This window comes from Gracilinanus agilis, chromosome 5 (assembly GCF_016433145.1).
Source record: "Gracilinanus agilis isolate LMUSP501 chromosome 5, AgileGrace, whole genome shotgun sequence".
Taxonomy (NCBI): Eukaryota; Metazoa; Chordata; class Mammalia; order Didelphimorphia; family Didelphidae; genus Gracilinanus; species Gracilinanus agilis.
The window spans coordinates 14,519,557-14,538,807 of NC_058134.1; the positions used below are offsets into that span (position 1 = coordinate 14,519,557).

Below are 19,251 nucleotides of genomic sequence, written 5' to 3' on the forward strand. Positions count from 1 at the left end.
CCGCCTTGGCCGCCCCGAAGCTCGTAGGACAGAAGGAGCTCCTCTGAACAAAGCCTCGGGGCACAGGTGATTCCGCCCCGTGGTGTGTGCGCGTGCACGTGTGTGCGTGTGCACGCGCACTTCGATGAGCTCTTGCAGCTAAACTTGGGCCATGGGCGCCTCTTTTCCCGAGGAGGAGAGTGAGGGCCCTTTGGGCTTCCTCTGATCCAGACACTCACCGTCTGTCTTTGCTTTTCTCAGGTGGACTGAGCTGTGTCCGATGATCGAGGCCAGGAAGAACCACGGGCTGGTGTTTGTCAGAGACAAGATATTTGCTGTGGGCGGCCAGAACAGCTTAGGTAGCTCCCCCGTCCCCGACTCTGCGGTCCAGGAAGAGCCGTTCTGCTCCCTCCCCTCTCCCTATCCCCCTCCCCCCAGTATTAAAGAGGGTTGAGCTGAAAACGGGAAGCTTCAAGAGAGGAGGCCCAATAGGCTGCCGAGTGACCAATGCCGAGCAGCCTAGAAGGCCCCAACTTGGAGGAATGGAGGCGATCTGGGCAGGGAAGGGCCTCCTGCAGCAGCCTCGGCCTCCAGTGCCTCCCCGGGGCGATCACGTGACCCCGGCATGGGCAGCCCCTCCAAGCCTTTAGGGAGTCCATCCAGGAGGCCGAGCTGCCCCATTGGGGCACTCCTCTGTCCCTTCGTGGAGCTGCCCCTGCACCAAGAGCCCGCTATCTCTAGTATAACGAATGCGATGGAGGTCCTGGAGATCAGCATGGCTCCTCCTCCTCCTCCTCCTCCCAAATAGGCCACCATTAAACAAAGACTGACCTGTTTTAGAATGGCTACCAAGGCTCTGTTGGGAGGCAGAAGAGCGAAGGCTAGGGCATGGGGCTCAGTGACTTGCCCAGAGTCACACAGTCAGGCAGCCTCTGAGGTCCCTCCATCTCTAGGCCTGGCTCTCCATCCGTGCACTGAGCCTCCTCGCTGCCCCAGGCCACCATTTTTTAACTGAATGTTTAAACATTAATTTTTTCTTCTTTTTCTCATTGCTTCTGAGTTTGCTTTTCTGTTTAAAAGTTTAGTTGGTTCAAATCTGGCCTCAGACACTTCCCAGCTGTGTGACCCTGGGCAAGTCACTTGACCCCCATTGCCCACCCCTCACCACTCTTCTGCCTTGGAACCAATACACAGTATTGACTCCAAGACGGAAGGTGAGGGTTCTTAAAAAAAACTTTTTTTTTTAAAGTTTAGTTGGTTTAAGTCCTATGGAGAAACTCTGAATGGCAAAGTGAATGAAACAACATTCATTTTTAAACCACATTTAAACATAAATATAAACAGGTTGATAGAAAGTAAACTTGTTATTTTACCTTTAAAAAATGGTAGACAGGAGGAACATGGATAAGTGAATCTTTCAATAATCAGGAAATTTCATTCTAGCTTGCAGCTTTAACCTATTTACCAAACTTGACCCAAGAAGCAGCTTCCCCCTCCCTTCTCCCGGCTTCTGATGGGCGAATCAATCGGTAGAATGTCTGAAAGACAGGCAGGAGGAAGATATAATATATAAGAAGCCCTGAATACTTGTCATCAAGATTTGGATGAAAATAAAATTCTACTGATTATTTTTCTTCAAACATCTGTGTGATTCTGCACAAGAGGCCATCTGCCTCTTCATTTTAGAAAGCATCAGTAAATGTTTGGATGATTCTAACCCAAGAAAAGTTTCATAAATTGAAACAAATGCAATTGGTGTTTAAAGGCCTTGGAAGAAATATTTACAAAATTGGAATTATTCATTCTAATGTCTTGTCTCTATCTTTCCAAGGTGGTCTGGACAACGTGGAATATTATGACATTAAGCTGAATGAGTGGAAGATGGTGTCACCCATGCCGTGGAAGGGCGTCACCGTGAAATGTGCGGCAGTAGGTGCCGTCGTGTATGTCTTGGCCGGTTTCCAGGGTGTGGGTCGTTTGGGACACATCCTCGAATATAATACTGAAACAGACAAGTGGGTCGCCAACTCCAAAGTCCGGGCCTTTCCAGTAACGAGCTGTTTAATTTGTGTTGTGGATACCTGTGGAGCAAACGAAGAAACCCTTGAAACATGAAGCATTCCCACGAGATATTTTCCGCATCTGAAAACAATGGTCCCCTGGGCTTCCTTCTGACATTTTGGTTACCTTTTTTTTAAACTAAACTTTGTAATTGAAGTAAAATCCCTATAAAATGCTTGTTTTATGTGGGTTTTCTTCCTTCAGTTCAGCTGGCCACCATCTAGTAAGAATAAACCTGCAAATTTGTAATTACTCAATGAAAATATAAGTTGCTGACCAAGTAAGTGTGTTTGTCTTACAGCTTTTCCGGCTCAGATGGGAGCATAGGATTGTGAGGTTGCATCCCTAGTAAATGCAGGTCACTCCGTTCCTTTTTCTGTTTGAGTACATCATTGAAGGCCCTGTGCCACCCGGTATAGGATTTACCGTGTCTGAGTCAAAGCCAAGATGCTTTGATGGAACAATGTGGTTTTTACTTATACTGGGACATGAGCTGAAATAGTAAGGAAATGCTATTTGTCTCTGTGTTGGTGCTAAGTGTATTCCATCTTAAAAACTGGCAAGTACATTTAGTCCCAACCTAAGGATGGGTCAGGGGCAAGCACACACACACACACGTCTCAAAAAGAAATCCAAGTGATGTTTGTTCCCCTCTACCCTGAGTGCATATGCAATCAGTTTAATTCCTTTTCTATGACCATGCTGGGATGGAAACTTGAATTTTGAAGCTTAGGTTCTTTGCTTTATCTCTAAAATATCTCCTGCAGCACTCCTCGGTTAAAAGACATCTCTGCCTTGCCCGTTTCCACTTTCGATACACCAGGATGAGGCATTGCCAAGGATAACATTAATAATTGTACTATGTGCATCACTTGTTAAGCTTTGCACTTCATTAAACTATTATTGATCTCTTCATAGAGGACAGAGTTCACCTAAGATGTGCTCTACCCAATATCTCTGAAACTGTTTGTAAAATGTCAGCCTTCAAGACTTAATGGCTTTTCCATATTTCAGCTTTCAAGACTTGATATCTTTTCCATATCTGCCACTACATAGCCAATAAAATCTTTAAGAAACCTTTCCATGAAGCTCTTCCAGGAACAATTAGTTACTGATATTCTACCTTTAGGGAGGCATATAGGCCATCAATCATTAGTATTCATATCTGATATAATTACTATCCTTGTTCAGTAAGGTAGACTGGGCTCAATTTTGCCTTTTCTAGGTTGTAAAGATTGTGTTGAATTAGCATCTGTTTCTAAAGTTTGTAAAATATATTTCTATTTTAATTTTCATTGTATTCAATGATGTTGATACTATTCTAAATTGCTAATTTCAGAAATTAAAAAAAATTGAAAAAAGAACAACAGCATAATCATTGAGCATATCCATACTGTAAAATTTTTCATTTTACATTCTCAAAATCTATTTCTTCTTCACTAGGCTATTTTCTGGGTCCTAACCATTCAATGAAAAGTGATCTGGTAGAAACCTTTTTTTTTTTTTTAAACATATTGTTGGTTTTTTTAATCCAGTTTGTTGTTAGGGTTTTGTTTGCAATGAATGTCTAGGGGAAGCATAAAGGAAAATTTTATTCCTCTTTTTTTGTGTGTGTCCCAATCGCAAGTATGGAAGTAGTTCTGAACTGGTCCATTCCCTTCCTTTAGTCCACACTGAATTCTTCCAGGAAGTTGTTACTGACTAAAAATGGTGGCTCTAATCCACACAGGCTTCTGAAGTTGGGTACCCCAGAGAGAAATCAAGCCCTACTCTTGTAAGCTCTTATTTTTTTTAAGGAGACTTTTGCTACTTCATATTAAATGTTTTGGTGACCCATCATTCAGGACTCTATCTCTGAGATGTCATAATCACCCAGACACCAAAGTAACATGTGGAGGATCTAACTGCCACCAACCCAACTTGAAACAACTTAGTGAAAAACATTTAAGCCATAAAATATAGTTATGATCAGTGAACAATGTTTTTCATGGTTATTCAATATTTGGGGTATTAAACTATTTCCCTAATATCCTATTGAGGGGGCCAGGTAAGGGCCTCAGTGGAGACAGGAGATCCTGGGTTCCGATCCAGCCTTCAGTACTCACTAGCTGTGGGCCGGGTCACTTCATCCCTACTGTCCAGCCCTTACTGCCTTGGAACCCAAACAAGTACAGATTCTAAGACAGAAGGTCGGGTTTAAAAAAAAAAATCAAATCGAGTCAATGGGTGAGAACGACATGTTCAGTTTTCTCTTTGGAATGGAGGCCTCCTGCTTTTAGCCTGGGCAGAGGGGCCATTGAGCACTCCGCCTCCCCAGCCCTCCTGGCCGGCTTTCAACAGAATTTCCCAGGCATTTGGAACAGCGTTTGCCATCTCACAATGCCGTGTCATCTCCATCCTCTAGCAGGGCCGGCCCCAGAGAAGTGGGGAGCAGGTGGCCACCCAGTGGGGTTCAAGGCTGGTAGCCTCTGTCTAAGGGGTACCTCGCGAGGCTCACTGGGACCCGGAATGCCTGGGTCCCTAACCGTCCATTCTCCACGTGGAAATGGTGGATCCTGACATCTCCTTGGGAAACAACCATGACCCCTCTACTGCTGCCCCTGTATTTCAGGGAGACCCACGAGCTCAGGGTCACTGGTCACTACCTAGGAGTAGCCGCCCCGTAGCTCCCCGCGGGCCTGGCGCCATCTTGCAAATTATTTAAGGAAATGAGCCCTTCCCCCAAAGGTCAGAGGTCACCCTCTAGCCCTGACCAACGTTCCTCATTGTTACGGAAATTCGGGGCTTTTTGTACGAACTAGATTATGTGAAGCCCAAGGAGAGGGAGAGGGACAGGGAACTTGCCCTCCCCGGGCCCCAGTTTCCCCTTCTGCTTGGCTTCATAGCGTCCGAGGGTCGCTAGCTACTAAGGGCAGTGGCGGGGGGAGGGGAAGAACAGCCACAGTCTTTGTAGCAGTAGAAGGGTTGTTAACTAACTGAGCATGCGCCTCCCGCCCGCGCGAGGCCGTTAGCTGCGCATGCGTACACTGAGCCAAAGGGCCTCGGAGCCTTTTGCGCCGTTAACGGTCCAAGTCGAGAGCCCTGCTTAGAGGCTCGGCGACGTCCTAGCCTCGCCCCACTAGGGCTCGCAGCCTGATTGGGCGTGCGGAACTAGGCCCCGCCCCCAAAGTGAGCGCGGGCACCGGAAGATGACGCAGTCGGGGGCGGCGCTTCTCGCCTCGGTGGAGGCGGGGGTCAAGCAGCTGGAACCGTGAGAGGCCGTTGCGGGCGCACGTCAGGTCTCGCTCGGGCCTCGCCGCCGCCATGACCATCTGCCACTTCTTCCTGCAGGGCCGCTGCCGCTTCGGGGAGCGCTGCTGGAATGAGCACCCACGCGGGGGCGGCGGCGGCGGCGGCGGCGGCGGCGGCGGCGGGGGGCGGTCTCCTGCGCAGCCGCAATACGCGGCGGCCCCCTCCGGTACGGTGACCCGAGTCCGGCCTGCGGGCCTTCACTCATTAAGCCTCTGCTGTATACCCAGGTCTAGGCCAGGCCCAAGGAACAGGAGGTGAAGGGCACAAGGGTGACCCTATCCCGGCACACAGCAGGCCCCCAGCCGTCCCTTTAGCGTAGCGTAGTGAGAGATGCAGCCCCGCACGTGGGACCTCAGTCTGCCCATCCGCCGAATGGGAGCTAGTGCCCTTCCAGGGCTAAACCTGCCTTGGGAAGCGGGTGCCGTGATTCGGCCCGTTTTACGGATGGGAAAACTGAACCCAGAATCGACTAGCTCACGATCCCAAGGCCAGCCCAGTGCACGGTAGGACTGGGAACTCAAAGGAGACATAGGAGGACTGGCTAAAAGCAGAGAGCCCAGCGGAGAAAGGGCAGAAAGCCTTGTTGGGGCAAAACGGGCTAGGGAAGGTCGGCTTGTGCCCCTGGAGGCAGAAAGGGGGTTCAAGTACCACTAAACCCCCTAACTTCTGGGCTTCTCTGGTTTATGCCCACACCTCGCCTCTCACCAGAGGTAACCCTGATCCCTCTCAAACTAAGGGGTCTCCCCCACTCCCAGTCAGTTTGGGGGGGATTCCCTCCCTGAAGCCAGCCCAGCGATGCCTTCTCTAGACCACGAGAGGCACAGCTTTGGGAAAGTTGATTGAATTAATATCGTAGCCTGGGTTGGGGGGTGGATTGTAACAAGGGGAATTCATACATCCCAGTGCCCCTCTAGCACAGACCCTTGAACAGAAGTGTTTTCATAAATATTTGTTGAATGAGGCCATGAGAAACCTCTTTGGGCAAAAGATGCCAAGATGTTTGCTCCCTGTCCCCAATCAGGGTGAGAGCACTAAAAAAATGAAGATGTTAGGTTTAATAGTGATTGAAGCTAAGAATAGTGTATAAAGCATGGAGAAAGCATCCTCTTTCTCCAGATATCATTATCCACATCATGAGAGAAACCCTTTTAGAGGCTTTTTGTCATCCCAGAGGATTTGAAAGAGAAAAAGAAAAATTTCCTTTTAACCCTATATTGGGAGATGCTTTCCAAGCAACCCCTTTTCCTTTTCTCTTTAATAAGTTATTTAGAATGAAGATATGAAATTCACTGGTTGAGGTTTTCCACCACCACTTCATTTCTCAAACTAATCTCAAGGAATTCAGTCAGAGAGAAAGAAAAATTACTCTCACTTCAGATTCTTCACCCTCAACTGGGGAATTTTTATATAAATGATATGAGGGAACTAATGAGAAGAAAAAGAACTCTCTGTGGACAGTACCAAGGAAAAATTGCAATCCACTCATTGTGATCATCTATCTTGTCTCTGAGAGTAAACCATTGGTTTATAGTAACTCTACCTCAACATTAACTAAAAATTGCTGATATTGGGAAGATTTGAAGTATCACACTAACATGTAATTTACGCCCATAATCTCTGCAAACCAGCAGGGGTAACCGTCATTGTTCTTATATTAAAAATTGGAAGACTCAAGCACATCACAATTAGTGGCAGAGGCATCCCCTGCCTAGGACACTAATTTAAGAAACCAGAGGTTACCTCCCTGTGCTTTTTAGCTTTAGCTCTGGACTATGCATGCTGCACTGGGGAACAGTTTTTAAATTCTTATGCTTATGTCAGCCCAGTCTTAGTGTATTATTTTGCTGTGAAATGATAGTACTTTCAATTCTGTTTAATAAAAATGGGAGTTTTGCTATTATTTGCTTCATTGCTAATTTAAATCAATTGTACCATCTTTGATATTGCAAATGATCAAATTTGCCAATGTTATTTTAAAAAACTAGAAATGCAATGTTTGTTTAATTCCCTCATATTCCCTAGTGCTCTTAAAGATGCAATTAGGTGGAATATAATGCATAGTTCCATTTATGTAAGGCATGTGAAGATTTTTTAATAAAAAGGAATGATCAATAAAATAATATTCAGGTTTTATTTTTTTATTTTAGGTTGTAGCAGAGGGGGATGGAGCAACAGTTCTCAGAGATATACTAATGTCATCCAACCATCTAATTTCTCCAAGTCTGCAACTTGGGGGGGCAGCAGAGATCCAGGGAAAACATTTTTTGGGTCCTTTGATTCAGGGGCATCGAGTAGTGGAAGCAGAAATTTGGGGTTTTCTCAGACTAGATTCTCTGCACTGAGCCCTAACCAAGTGGATGGGCAGAAAGATGATGACGATAAACTGATGTAAGTGGTTTTGGAGAGAATTATTCCTAGTAGTGAAAATCCTTTCTTGCCATTTGTACATTAGCTAGTTTCTGTTGTGCTTTACCTTTGTGTGCAGCTTTCACCTGGATTATCTCACTTGAACTCTGTTACAGCCAATTCTGTACACCTTTTTAGAGATAAGACACCCTGGTGATGGGGTGCAGTTTACCTAAGGCTACAGCAAAATCAAGGTCTTTGGGCTTCCTCTGAGTATTTTGACTCGGGACCTTCCGTAGCCCCACAGTGCTTTTTTTTAAAGCATCATGGATTCTCAAAACTTTGGATGTTGTTGCTCAGTCTTGTCTAACTCTTTGAAACCCCATTTTGGGTTTTTCTTGGCAAAGATAATGGAGTGGCTTACCATTTCCTTTTCCAGCTCATTTGACAGACGGAACAGGCAAACAGGGTTAAGTGACTTGTCCAGAGTTACAGCTACTAGGTATCTATGGCTGGATTTAAATTCAGGTCCTCCTGACTCAGGCCACTCTCCACTGTGTGACCTAGCTGCTGCATGCTTAAAACTAATTGTATTCATTTTTATAGATGTTAAAAATCATAACTACTTGTTTAAATGCTTTAATGTGTTAAGAATCTGAAAAGTACTATTTAAAAACATTTGAATCTGTGATCATTTCTTTTGTTACTTGTTTGTTTTTTTAAACCCAAACCTCTGTCTAAGAATTAGATTCCAAGGCAGAAGAGCGGTAAGAGCAAAGAAATGGAGGTTAAGTGACTTGTCCAGGATCACCCAGCTAGGAAGTATTTGAGGTCAAATTAGAACCCAGGACCTCCCATTTCCAGGCCTGGCTCTATCCATTGAGCCATCTAGCTTGTTTTTCTGTTCTCTTGCTTGTTTTTCTATTCTGTTCAAAGTAATAGAAGGCACAACTTGCTTCATTCTTGTATAATAGATTGAAGACATTTTTGAGAAGTAGAATTTTATATAATCAGTGACGAAAATGACTTTGAAGTTGCTTGGATTTAGGAGCTGATGGTTGACTTCCTTCAGACTAGCATCCCACCCTAATGAGGGGCATAAATAAGCCAGCTGTTTTCTTACAGGCCCTTTTCCTTTCTAAAACTATCCCAGAAAGGCTAGGGAACAGCAGCTTGATAGTAGGCATTATGAGCCCAGTATATAATTGAAAAATAAACGCTTTTCATAGTTTGGTAAGGACAATAAAATCCCAAATTCAGTATAATAACTTGTTACCCAGCTTTACTTGTTGTTTTTTTCCATTTCTATGAACTACTGCATTAACATTTCCCCAGTATAATAATGTTCTTGACAGTAACTGAGGCACAGCAGCTAAATCAGCAGGGAAAGAGAAATTCGAAATTGTTTATTTTGTTACATTCTCATTCTTTGGAAATATATGTCATCAGTATATGGTAACTAAGGGTATTCTGATTAGCCCAAACACTCCATTCCCTGCCTGCCAAATAAGAATTTCCTGTTGTTTGAAATCTGAAGGAGGATGTGCTCTCCATTGTTGATAACAATAGCTATGAGGCCTGAGCACTGCCAGAACTGGGGACAGGCAAGGGAGGCAGCTGTGACTGTAGAGGACAGAGTGAAGGAGGCGTGTTATTATTTTTGTAAATTCTCATGTTCTTAATGTCAGAAAATTCCTCTCCAAGGGCCCTAGATAGTTCTTTTACGCTATAGCACATTGCATGTTTTACTCTGAAGGCTGAATGTTTACATAGATCCTAATAGTTGGGCAAAATCTGCAAACCTTTCCAGTTCTGCCATGACATTGATTTCTTTGCATCTTTTTAGATTTTCTCTTTATGTGTGTGTACATATATGTATACACACACATAGAAAGAGAAAGTGTGTATTTTAAATTGATTGATATTTTTCAGTGTTATTTAAGTCGTTAAAATAGACTTCTTATTCTCAAAGTAGTTTGGCGTTTTTTTAATGTAGCGTTCTGAAGTGTGTTTTATTGTTTTTTTTTCCCCCATCAGTGAAGGAATAGTAAAAGACATGGAGGTCTGGGAATCTTCAGGGCAATGGATGTTCTCTGTTTACTCGCCAATGAAAGAAAAGCCAAATATATCAGGTAATATAGGAATTATATGTTTATATATTTATTGTTCATAACTTCTATCTATTTTCCTATTAGCTGCAGAGAAGGTGCTTACCTACAGTGGTAGAGGGAGTTTCCTCATCTGGGAGTTCCCTCTGCTAACTATTTATTGTGTGTATGTATGTAGATGAAATCTCTGCCCCCCACATGTCCTTTTGCAGAGTGAGAGTGAGAAAGGGTATGGACTGCAGCTCCCTTTGGCATGCTTCACTCTCCCATGCTGCCTTGATTTGCCTTTGGTGCTCTTTTGAGGAACAGAAGCTTAGCTGGGTTCTTCCTGGGAACACACTTGAGGAAAGGGGATTCTTTGAGAAATCATGGTGGTAGCTACTAGGTGAGGGGGGCTTTTGTCCCATGCTGCCTCTGCTGTTGTTATCCCTTCTATGGGATGTCAGAATGTAGATGATCAGAAACTTCCAGATGTGAGAGATTAGGGAAGATTGGGACCCATCCCAACCCCTGAAGACCTAGTTATCCTCCATACTTCCACCTAGGAAGAAGACTTGTGGTCCTTGGGGGGCTGGGCTTCCCTTGTTGCACAGCAGCCCTCTGACCTCAGTCAGACAAAGGGTAGCCTCTGGCAGCTGCCCACTCCACAGGGTAGACTACCTGTTTGGCCCCTCAGCCCCAGTGGGGTTATCAGAAGCAGGCGTCCTGACGTTCATGCCAAGGCAATACACAGGCTCGGGCAGGTAAGAGCAGTAATAGGACAAGTACGGAGGTGGGGTAGCAAAGTAGAATTGAGAGCAAAACGCCCGGGGCTCTGAGGGAATGAGAGTTTGCCAGGTTCTGTGCGTGTCCCAGCAGTGAGGCCCCTTTCTCAGGGGCAGATCTGTCAGCACCTCCATTCTGCTCATCCCCTGCTGCCAGCCAAGAGTTGGAAGGGCCCTTGTTCTGCCCCCCATTTCACAACCTCTGTGGCACCCAAGGTCAGGGGTAGCCCACGGGAGCCTCAGCCTCTCCTTCAAAGGTTCGGCTTCCTAGCATGTTGATCCAATTATCTCTCTTTGGGATTGGTTAATGGCTAGTCTCCCCAATACTAATCTCTCCCCCAGCCTATCTCCTAACCTTCTGCTTTTATCCTTGTTATCCACAGTAATAACCTTGGGCAAAACCTCTCGTCTCCCCTCATCTCTGTTCAGCTTTGCCATCCCTTTTATCAGGTCCGTCCTGCCCATTTGGCCTCCTGATAGCCTCTGCTTTCTATACAAGTTCTCAGAAACCTTGTGCCAATTAGATGATTAAAGCTGGCCTTGTCCCTCCGGCAGACTCACAGGACCAGGAATAGGAAGCCCCTTACTCCTTGCTTCCCATTAGTTTTCTACATCTTTACCTCGTTTGTGCCCTGGCCCCCGAGCAGTCTGGGGGAAACCTGTAGACCCCACTTCAGAATCCCATTTTTGAATGCATGAAATGTGGAATTCTAGAAGAAACTACTTAATTGAAATGCAGTCCCTATCACAATGTTAATTTTTTTTTAAATTCACAGACTACAGGTTAAGAAGCCTCATCCTATGGTCAGTTGGTCAATAAGGGAGGAAGGAACAAGTATTAAGCACCTGCACTGTGCCTGCACTTCCCAAATAGTATCTCCTTTGATCCTTACAACCCCAGGAGGGACAGAACGTACCTTCCCTCTTTGGAATTCCATGCCATCCACTATGAGCACCCTCGTGCCCTCCCCGGCTCGGATTCCCCCCCTCACGGAGCTTCTACTCCGCCATGCTGTCTCCCAAAGGCTGTTTCACACATTCTCTGTGGAGCCTAATAAGCCCTTTCCTGGGAAACGGCATGGAGGAAAGAAGAAACCTTTATTAAGCGCCCCATATGCCCTGCCAGTGCTGCTTTGTAGCATCTCCTAGTCCGGGCTGGCCCGGGTGGCTCTCTGGCGCGGCCTTGCAGCCCCTCCTCTCCTGAGGCTCTTCCTCCACTGGGGGTCTGATGCCTGTGGGACTGCCCTCCCCAGCCGGCCTCCTTCCTCTGCTCTCGCTGCTCCTGGAGCAAGACCAGCCCTCAGGTGTCAGTGCCTCCTTTCTGGGCTCTTCCAGTGTGTCCCGCGTCCATGTTGTTCGTCACTAATGCTGGTACATGAGTCGCCCCCGTTAGTCTGGGCCTTTGAGGGCAGCCCCTGTAGCCGCACTGCCTGGTGCAATGGCTGGCACTTAGGCGGGTTTATTCCCCAACAGCAGACACAAGAAGTGGCCCATCTGTGTCCTCTAATAGCCCAGAGCTGGGGCCATGACGGCCCGGGAGGGGGTCACGGGGGTCATCTCTGCACTATCAGAAGAAAAATGGCTGAGAGAAGAGCAGCTAGAGAAGGGTGAAGGGTCTCTCGTCTGGGTGTGGGCTGAAGGCAGGGCCAGAGACCCCGAGGGGTGAGGCGAAGGGAGAGGACCTGGCACAGACTCAGAGTTGGCACCCCTAAAGTGCCAGGTTGGCCACAAGGGGCAGAGAAGAGAGGGTGACTTGGGGTCAGAGGACCTGGGTTCAAATCCTGCCTGGGTGATCTGGGGTGAGGAACACGGCCTCAGGGCTCTGTTGTCCTCGTGTAAAAATGAAGAGGTCGGGCACGATGGCCGAGAAGGTCCTTTCCAGCCCTCTGTCTGTGAGCCCGTCATGGTGAAATGGTTTTGCTCCCTTTACCGTCAGCAATAAATACTATTGGGGCAGGCAGGAGGAGGCCAGGCTCAAGGGACAAGACCTGGGTCAAAGGGACATTTGGATAAAAGGAACCAAGAACTGGGCTCGGCTCCTTAAAGCCAGCTTGGAGATCCAGGATTTCACCTTTTGATTTGCCATTGGAATCTCCTGCTGGGTTTTGTGGGGTTAGGAGCTGCCTTTGGGGCACAGGGTTGGGAGGGGAGGGAAGGGGCCCCAGAGACAAGAATGGGGTGGGAAACCAGCCAGGGGTGCAAGAGAGGAAGAGTCTGTGCCACCCGGCCCTCTTCCACCCTTACGGCATGGGGAATAAGTGACCTGCCCAGGGTCACACGACCAAGAAGTGTCCGAGACCTCCTGCCTCTAGCCTGGCTCTCCGTCCCCCGAGCTGCTTGTTGGTGACCTTCAGTGTAATGCCGTTCAGTCCATTCATAAGTGTAGCTGGACCTGAAGCTTGTGGTCACTCAGAGCTGGAGCACGTCCGAGATCCAAGGCTTCCCCCTCCTCCCACCCCTGCTTGGATCCTGCGAAGAGATTTAGGGTTCTCCTTAATGCCTCCACCAGAGCTCCTGAGTTGAGGCGAGGCGTGACTGGCTCCTTCCCTCCGGGCTGCTCAGTGGACAGAGCGCCAGGCCTGGAGTCAGGAGGGCCTGGGTTCCAATCTGGCCTCTGCCTGACCGTGGGCTAGGCGCTTAACTCCCATTGCCTCGCCTTTGCTGCTCTTCTGTCTTAGAATTGATGCTAAGCATATCCCAATACCTTTAGTATAGAAAGGCAGGCAGAAAAGTCCTGCTGCCACGGCACTCCAATGCAAAGAAAGTGCGATGTGGAAGGGCCCTTGTAGCCCTAAATAGGATCCGTAGTCCTTTTCATTGTACTGATTCAAAACTGCAACACCCCCACACACAAGAGGGCTGGTGACAAAGCCACGGGTCAGAGCCAGCATCCAAACCTGCGTTTCCCCACACTCGCCAGGCAAGCCGGCCCTTGGGTCTCCTGCCCAGGTGGCACGGTGCTCTCCAGGGTGCTGTTGTCCAGCCTCTTTTTCTAATGGAAGCTCCTTGAGGCTGGAGACTGGTTCTGCTTGACCTCCAGCCAGTCCCCCATCTGCCACTTACAAACAAAAAGTTGTCCACTTTTCTACCCCTTTGTTCAAGTTGTTGAATAACGGGGGAGCAGTAACTTGGGGGGCGACTTGGTGTCCGTGGTTCCTGCTGTTCTGCTCAGATTCTCTCCCTTCTAAGATTCCCTCTCACTTCTCTTTGCAGGCTTTACAGATATTTCACCAGAAGAGTTGAGACTTGAATATTCTAACCATATAACCAGCAAAAATTTGCAAAGCTATGTAAGTTTACTTCCTATTCACTTTACTTTTTAGACAGCAAGACCTGGCTTCTCTTTCCTCTTCGTTTCTGCTTGTTTGCAGGGTTGTTGAATTTCAGTTAATTTTTTCCCCTTGGGGATAGGCTGGTTTATTTATTAACTTTTTATTTAAGAAGATTGCAACTATGGCTATTAGTTTGGGACATCATTTGATTACTTAGAAATCGCTCAGTCTTGAAGTTCGTTGTATATGTTAAGTCAGATAAACACTTCCTGTTCAAGACCTCAGAGAAATAAGGCTGGGCCTTGAGAGGTTCAGGAACTTTAAAAATGTCCTTCTCTATCTTCTTTTGCCTATCAACTTTGGAGGGGGAGCAAGGGGGAGCAGGGGAGGAGGATAGGTACATCTGTGCAGGGTCAATGCCCATTTGTGGATGGGCCACAAATGCTTTTTATAGCCCCTTTCAAAATAGCAGCAGCAGATCCAATTTTGTTTGGCTTTGTAACTGGAGAAAGTTATACCTAATGGGATTGACATGAATAGTATTTTAAATAACAGATGTTTAGCATTTAAAATATCCTTAAACTATTCAGTAGTGACAGGTTTGTTTATCCATTATGGTCATTTCAGCTAAATTCTATCCAGCAATTGGTAAACCTGTGGAAGAACAGACTACTTGAGCTGAGGAACATAAATACAGCAACCAAAGGAGCCCTGGTGAGGACTGAAGGGTGGGGTGGTGTTATCCTGCCCTTTGAAAGAAGCAAGAGGTTTTCTCTGTGCCTATTGGAAATATTTGGCTTGCTCCAAATTATCACATGAATGTGGTCCAGAAAGGGGTTTTATTTTTGTTTTGAGAAAGGTTCTCAGAGGTGAAAGTTAGGAGTTGGGACCTCCCACCTTCAACAATGATCACATTTGCCTTCTCTTCTATATTTCTGTCTTCACTGTTTGGCATGCTATTAGGCATACTATGCATGCTTAACAAATGGCCTGCTTTCTTTCCTTTCCTTTCCTTTCCTTTCCTTTCCTTTCCTTTCCTTTCCTTTCCTTTCCTTTTTCCTTTCTTCCTTCCTTCCTTCCTTCCTCTCTTCCTTTCTCTCTTTCCTTCTTTCTCTTTTTCTTCATTTGTTTCTTCTTAAGAATACTTAGGAAACTTAAGTTTTCCGTTTTAATGATAGTTAAACTTTTTGAGAATGGGAACAACTTAGATTAATTCTAAGTATTTCAAATTTAGTACTTCAAAAGTTATAGAGATTGGTTTTTAAAATGGTTAGCTATAAGTACCTATTCATTGTAATGGCAGTCGTCTTTTATAACTGAACGCACTTGAGAATGCATGTATTCTTGGTCATTTATCAAAATCAAGAAAAAATGATTCTGATTAGTAGAAGAGTGTTCCAAATTGACCCATTTGTCTCTAATAACACTTAGGATAGACTGTATAGGACATAGCAGCCTGTCATTCAAATTATTTTTTTTAAACCATCTTAATAGAAAAGAAATTATGTAGTCGAATAAATTATGGTATATTAATGTAATGATGCCATAAAAAATAGTAAGAAGCATACTGAGAAATATGGAAAAATCCATTGTACCAAGGAGCAAAGCCAGATCGACAGGTCTAGAGTAAAACTTTATAATAAAAGAAGGAAAAAAAGAGGAGGAAAAAACCCATCACAACAAACCAGAAACAGCAGGTCTCAGGCCGACTGGCTTGTCCAGCAGTCCCATAGCCACTTACTGTCCAAAGCATGCTTTGAGCCCAGGCCTTCTTGAGACAAAGGTCGGCTCTTTGTCCATTATGCAAGACTGCCTCTCGTGAATCTAATTAGTTTGTCTTGTTTTTTTAATTAAATGGATTGTAATCAGGACTCAGTGCTTTATAATGTAGTGCCAGAGTTGCCTGGTACGTATCTACATTTGTAGCCCATTCTAAAGTAAACTTCAAAATGTGCCCTTTTCTACTTGTTTTTAGTTAAAGTGAAGTATTCTTGGGTAGGTGGTTATATAGAAAAAGGCCTTGGAAATCAGTCATCAAGAATTACATTTGTATTTGTTCTTTAAGCTTTCTAAACTGAAGAATGAAGGGAATCAAGTGGTTCCCACATTTGGATTTCATAACCAGCAAACCTCAACATTTGGTTCAGCGGGTAAGTACAGCACGCTTTGGCCTGGCTCGACCTCTCCCAACTGCCTTTTACAGGTCTGTAATACTTGTCAGAGTGGAGAAGAGAACGTGGCGGAGTGGCGAGCAGGGTGGGCTTCCTAGACAAGGCCCCTCTCCAGGACAGGCTTGGGGACGCCGCCCCTTTGTCCTGGCTAAACCGCAGCAGCCTCCTAGGCAGCCAGGAAGGGTTCGACAGCCCAGACCCCCCCTCCTCCTGAAAGAGCTTTTCTAGGCTCTGCCAGGGCTCCGGCCTCACAGACAGCCAGGGAGTGGCGAGGAGTGGCGAGAAGGCCGAGGTCGGTGCAGCCGCAGCCTCGGGGAAGTCAAAATGCCGTGTGCGGGGAGGCACAGACGCTGGTCCTCCCAAAATGGCCGCATCGGCCACCTCGCACGTGCAGTCTGTGAGGGGGGCGCTTCCCCGCTCCAGCTCCCCCCTCCCCCCCCCCCCGCAGGAGGACCACACGAGTCCGTTAGAGTGAGAACAGAAGGGCCGGGCCGCCAGCAGGTGATGGGCTCGAGAGCCTCGGGGAGCCACTTGTTAGGAAGGTGGTCGCTGATGGCCGGCAGGTGCCAGAGCCAAAGAATGGGAAGGGGCTGCTGCAGAGGCCCTGCTCAGTCCCCAGCTAGCTGCGTAATTGTTTACAGGACTGGGGAGGGTTTCTTGTTTGTTTTGTTCTTGGGCTGATTAAATACTTTTTTTAAGTGGTATGAGACCAGTTGAGGTGGAGAGGCCCTGTGTAGGCCAGCCGCCCGCCCCTGCCCCCCAGCCTCGTCTTTGGGGCCCTTGGGTGTGTCAGGATAAGACCCCCCCAGCCTGGCCCGGAGCTGGGGGCCCAGGGAGGCGAGGTGTACTCAGACTGATTCCCTAGAGAAGATGCCCAGCAGTGGCGCTGGACATAATGAACAGTTTAGAGGGACTTTGTTCTCTCTCCCCCTCCCGGCCCTTTGTCTGCTCCTTCCCTTCCTCCTAATTACTCCCACTGCTGTGGGGCTTTCAGATTCCCAGAGCACTCTCGCCATGGCTGCGCTGGGAGGAGGCAGCGCGAGGCCCCTCGGCCCCTCGGCCCCTCGGCCCCTCGGCCCCTCGGCCCAGTGTTCTCTCTGAGAAAGCCCAGGCTGGAGTCGTTGAAGTGGCTCCCCCACAGTGACCCAGCCGGCAGGGTTGGCCTCCTCTCGGAGCCTCTTCCCTCCCTGGAAACGACTGGCCCCCAAAGAGCCCCGAATGGAAGCAGGGCTCAAAGGGGAAGAGCTGAAGAGGCGGGGGGGGGGGGGGGGGCGCTTCTCTGCACTTAGCAAGTGTCTTTTCTTTCTCCTGTCACTACAGGTTTCCCAGTGAACACTAGCAGCAGTAGCAGTGCTCAGAATTTTAGTTTTAAGCCAACTTCGGGATTTAGTGCCGCCCCGTCTGGCAGCAGCACATCGGTCTTTGGGGCTCAGGGGATGCCGACTGCTCCAGCCCTGACGGGTGCATCTTCTAATTCCGCCATCACCACCTCTGCTCCCGCTTCCTTTGGATTTGGGGAACCGGCAGCCGTCTCTGCAGCATCCTTTTCATTTAAAAGCCCAGAAGTTTTTAGCTTTGGCTCAGCTGGGTTTTCAGGATTTCCTGCTTCCCCCCCACTAGCCCCAGCAGGTGCCACAGCCAGCCCTGCCTTTGGGGGTGGTAGCAGTGCTGCTGGAGGCAGTGCCTTTGCCCCCTCCAGCTCAAGCTCTGGTGCCACCTTATCTGGACTGCCTGCCAGTACCTTTGGGTCTGGTGGCCCCTCACCCTCTCTCCCAGCCTCTGGTGGCAGTAACACAACCGAGCATTTATTCACACCCAAAAATGAACTAACGGCTGAAGAGCTGAAACAGTTTATGGCCAAGAAGTTCACGTTAGGAAAGGTTCCTCTAAAGCCCCCGCCCGAAGGGCTCTTAAGTGTTTAAATCCAGGAGAATATGCTTGTCAGTGGTCATTTGCATGCATGGTGACGACTTGTTTACATCTAGGCTCTGCTTAGAATTTTTTTGGCATTGAAATATTTTCTTTTCCTTGGTTTGTAACTTCGTGTCCTTGGCAAGGCCATTCGAGTAAAGTGGAACCACAGCAAATACCAGTCAGTAGCTGGGGGCGTCCCGCCATGAAACTATGACTAGGACGGCCGGCCAGGTGTCGCTGGTGCACTGGTGGCTTTGTCCAGAGCCCCACCACATGCCCCGCGAGCTCACCTGCTGCCCCTTTCACCTCGGCACTCTAACTTTTCGAGAATGCGCTGTCTTCTGGAACCCAAAGAGAAATGATAAGAATTCAGTGGAGAAGGTAGCCAGCTTACAAAGTGAATAGAAGAAACTTGGAACTCTCCTTTATGGAAAGGGGGACAAGAGTTAGTGTTTAAATAGAACCTGAGAAGTGTTTATTCCCAGGCAAAAGTAGGCATTTTCCTTCCCAAAAGTTTATAGCCTTCATTTTGCAAAAGAAAAAAAGTTAGAGTCGTCTGGCTGCTAGTTGAATTATTTTCCGCATTGCTATGATGCCGACCATTTTGATAGCAGAGTGAATGATTGCCGTCATCCTGATCGTCCTTCTCGATGTCTTCTGGGGACGAGCATCCCCGTCTGAGAGATGAATGAATAGGGAGAGACGGGAGGGCTGACCTGCCCCGTGAGCTCACGGAGAGTGGATAATGGACCCAGCCTGCCTAGGATTCTGCTTGGGAGCCTTCCCTTAGAATTGTGGAACACATTGAAGTCTTCTCTTTGTCCTGAGCCTGGGAGAGTGGGCTATTGTGCCGTTTATCTCCTGTGAAGGACTTGAGGCAAAGACCTGCAATTGCCACTTGACAAAATACATTCTAAGTCCTGCAGTGTGGGGGTCTCCCACGCCTGCTTTTTTAAACCTGGAGAGCTCCACTGCCGGCACTGGGAGAGGGCATTGCTGCATAGGTTGCTGTCTTTATTGAGCTGTTTTTTTAATGAAAATAAAAACTTTGCCTAGCAACTGTGGTCTGTGTTTTAGATGAATGTAGTACTAAGTGCGATGGCATTACCAGCCAAGAGCAACTAAGTCTGGCATCCTTTCAGAGTGCCGCAGAGGGTGTGACTACCTGTCAGGACCAGGGCTCCCAGGCCACACATTTCCTCCAGCCCCCCGACCATTCTGGAGCGAACTAGAGAGTTAGAATTGAGCCCAAAGCCGCCCCAAAGAGGTCTGTCTGTTTGAAACTCTCCTGGAATGGAAGGTGGGAAGGCCCCTCGGCCATGACAGTCTCATGGTGACTTCCCAA

At 47.4% G+C, this 19,251-nt stretch overlaps 2 protein-coding genes across 4 annotated transcripts in view; both read left to right on the forward strand.

Annotated features, from left to right (window-relative positions):
- KLHL7 (kelch like family member 7) overlaps window positions 1-2,217 on the forward strand; it is a 48,165-nt gene extending 45,948 nt beyond the window's left edge. For 2 of the 3 annotated variants that reach the window (XM_044677332.1, XM_044677333.1), the window contains 2 exons: window positions 241-338; window positions 1,811-2,217. In XM_044677332.1, the coding sequence (XP_044533267.1) occupies window positions 241-338; window positions 1,811-2,094 (382 nt within the window). In that variant the 3' untranslated portion in view covers window positions 2,095-2,217. The remainder of the gene's footprint in view (window positions 1-240; window positions 339-1,810) is intronic. The other variant, XM_044677334.1, reaches the window with a different exon arrangement.
- Window positions 2,218-5,343: 3,126 nt separating this feature from the next.
- Window positions 5,344-18,965, forward strand: NUP42 (nucleoporin 42). The gene is made up of 7 exons (XM_044677518.1): window positions 5,344-5,497; window positions 7,479-7,719; window positions 9,715-9,809; window positions 13,763-13,839; window positions 14,449-14,535; window positions 15,887-15,971; window positions 17,313-18,965. The coding sequence occupies exons 1-7, from the start codon at window positions 5,344-5,346 to the stop codon at window positions 17,912-17,914; spliced, it is 1,341 nt and encodes a 446-aa protein (XP_044533453.1). The 3' UTR covers window positions 17,915-18,965.
- The last annotated feature ends 286 nt before the right edge of the window (window positions 18,966-19,251 follow it).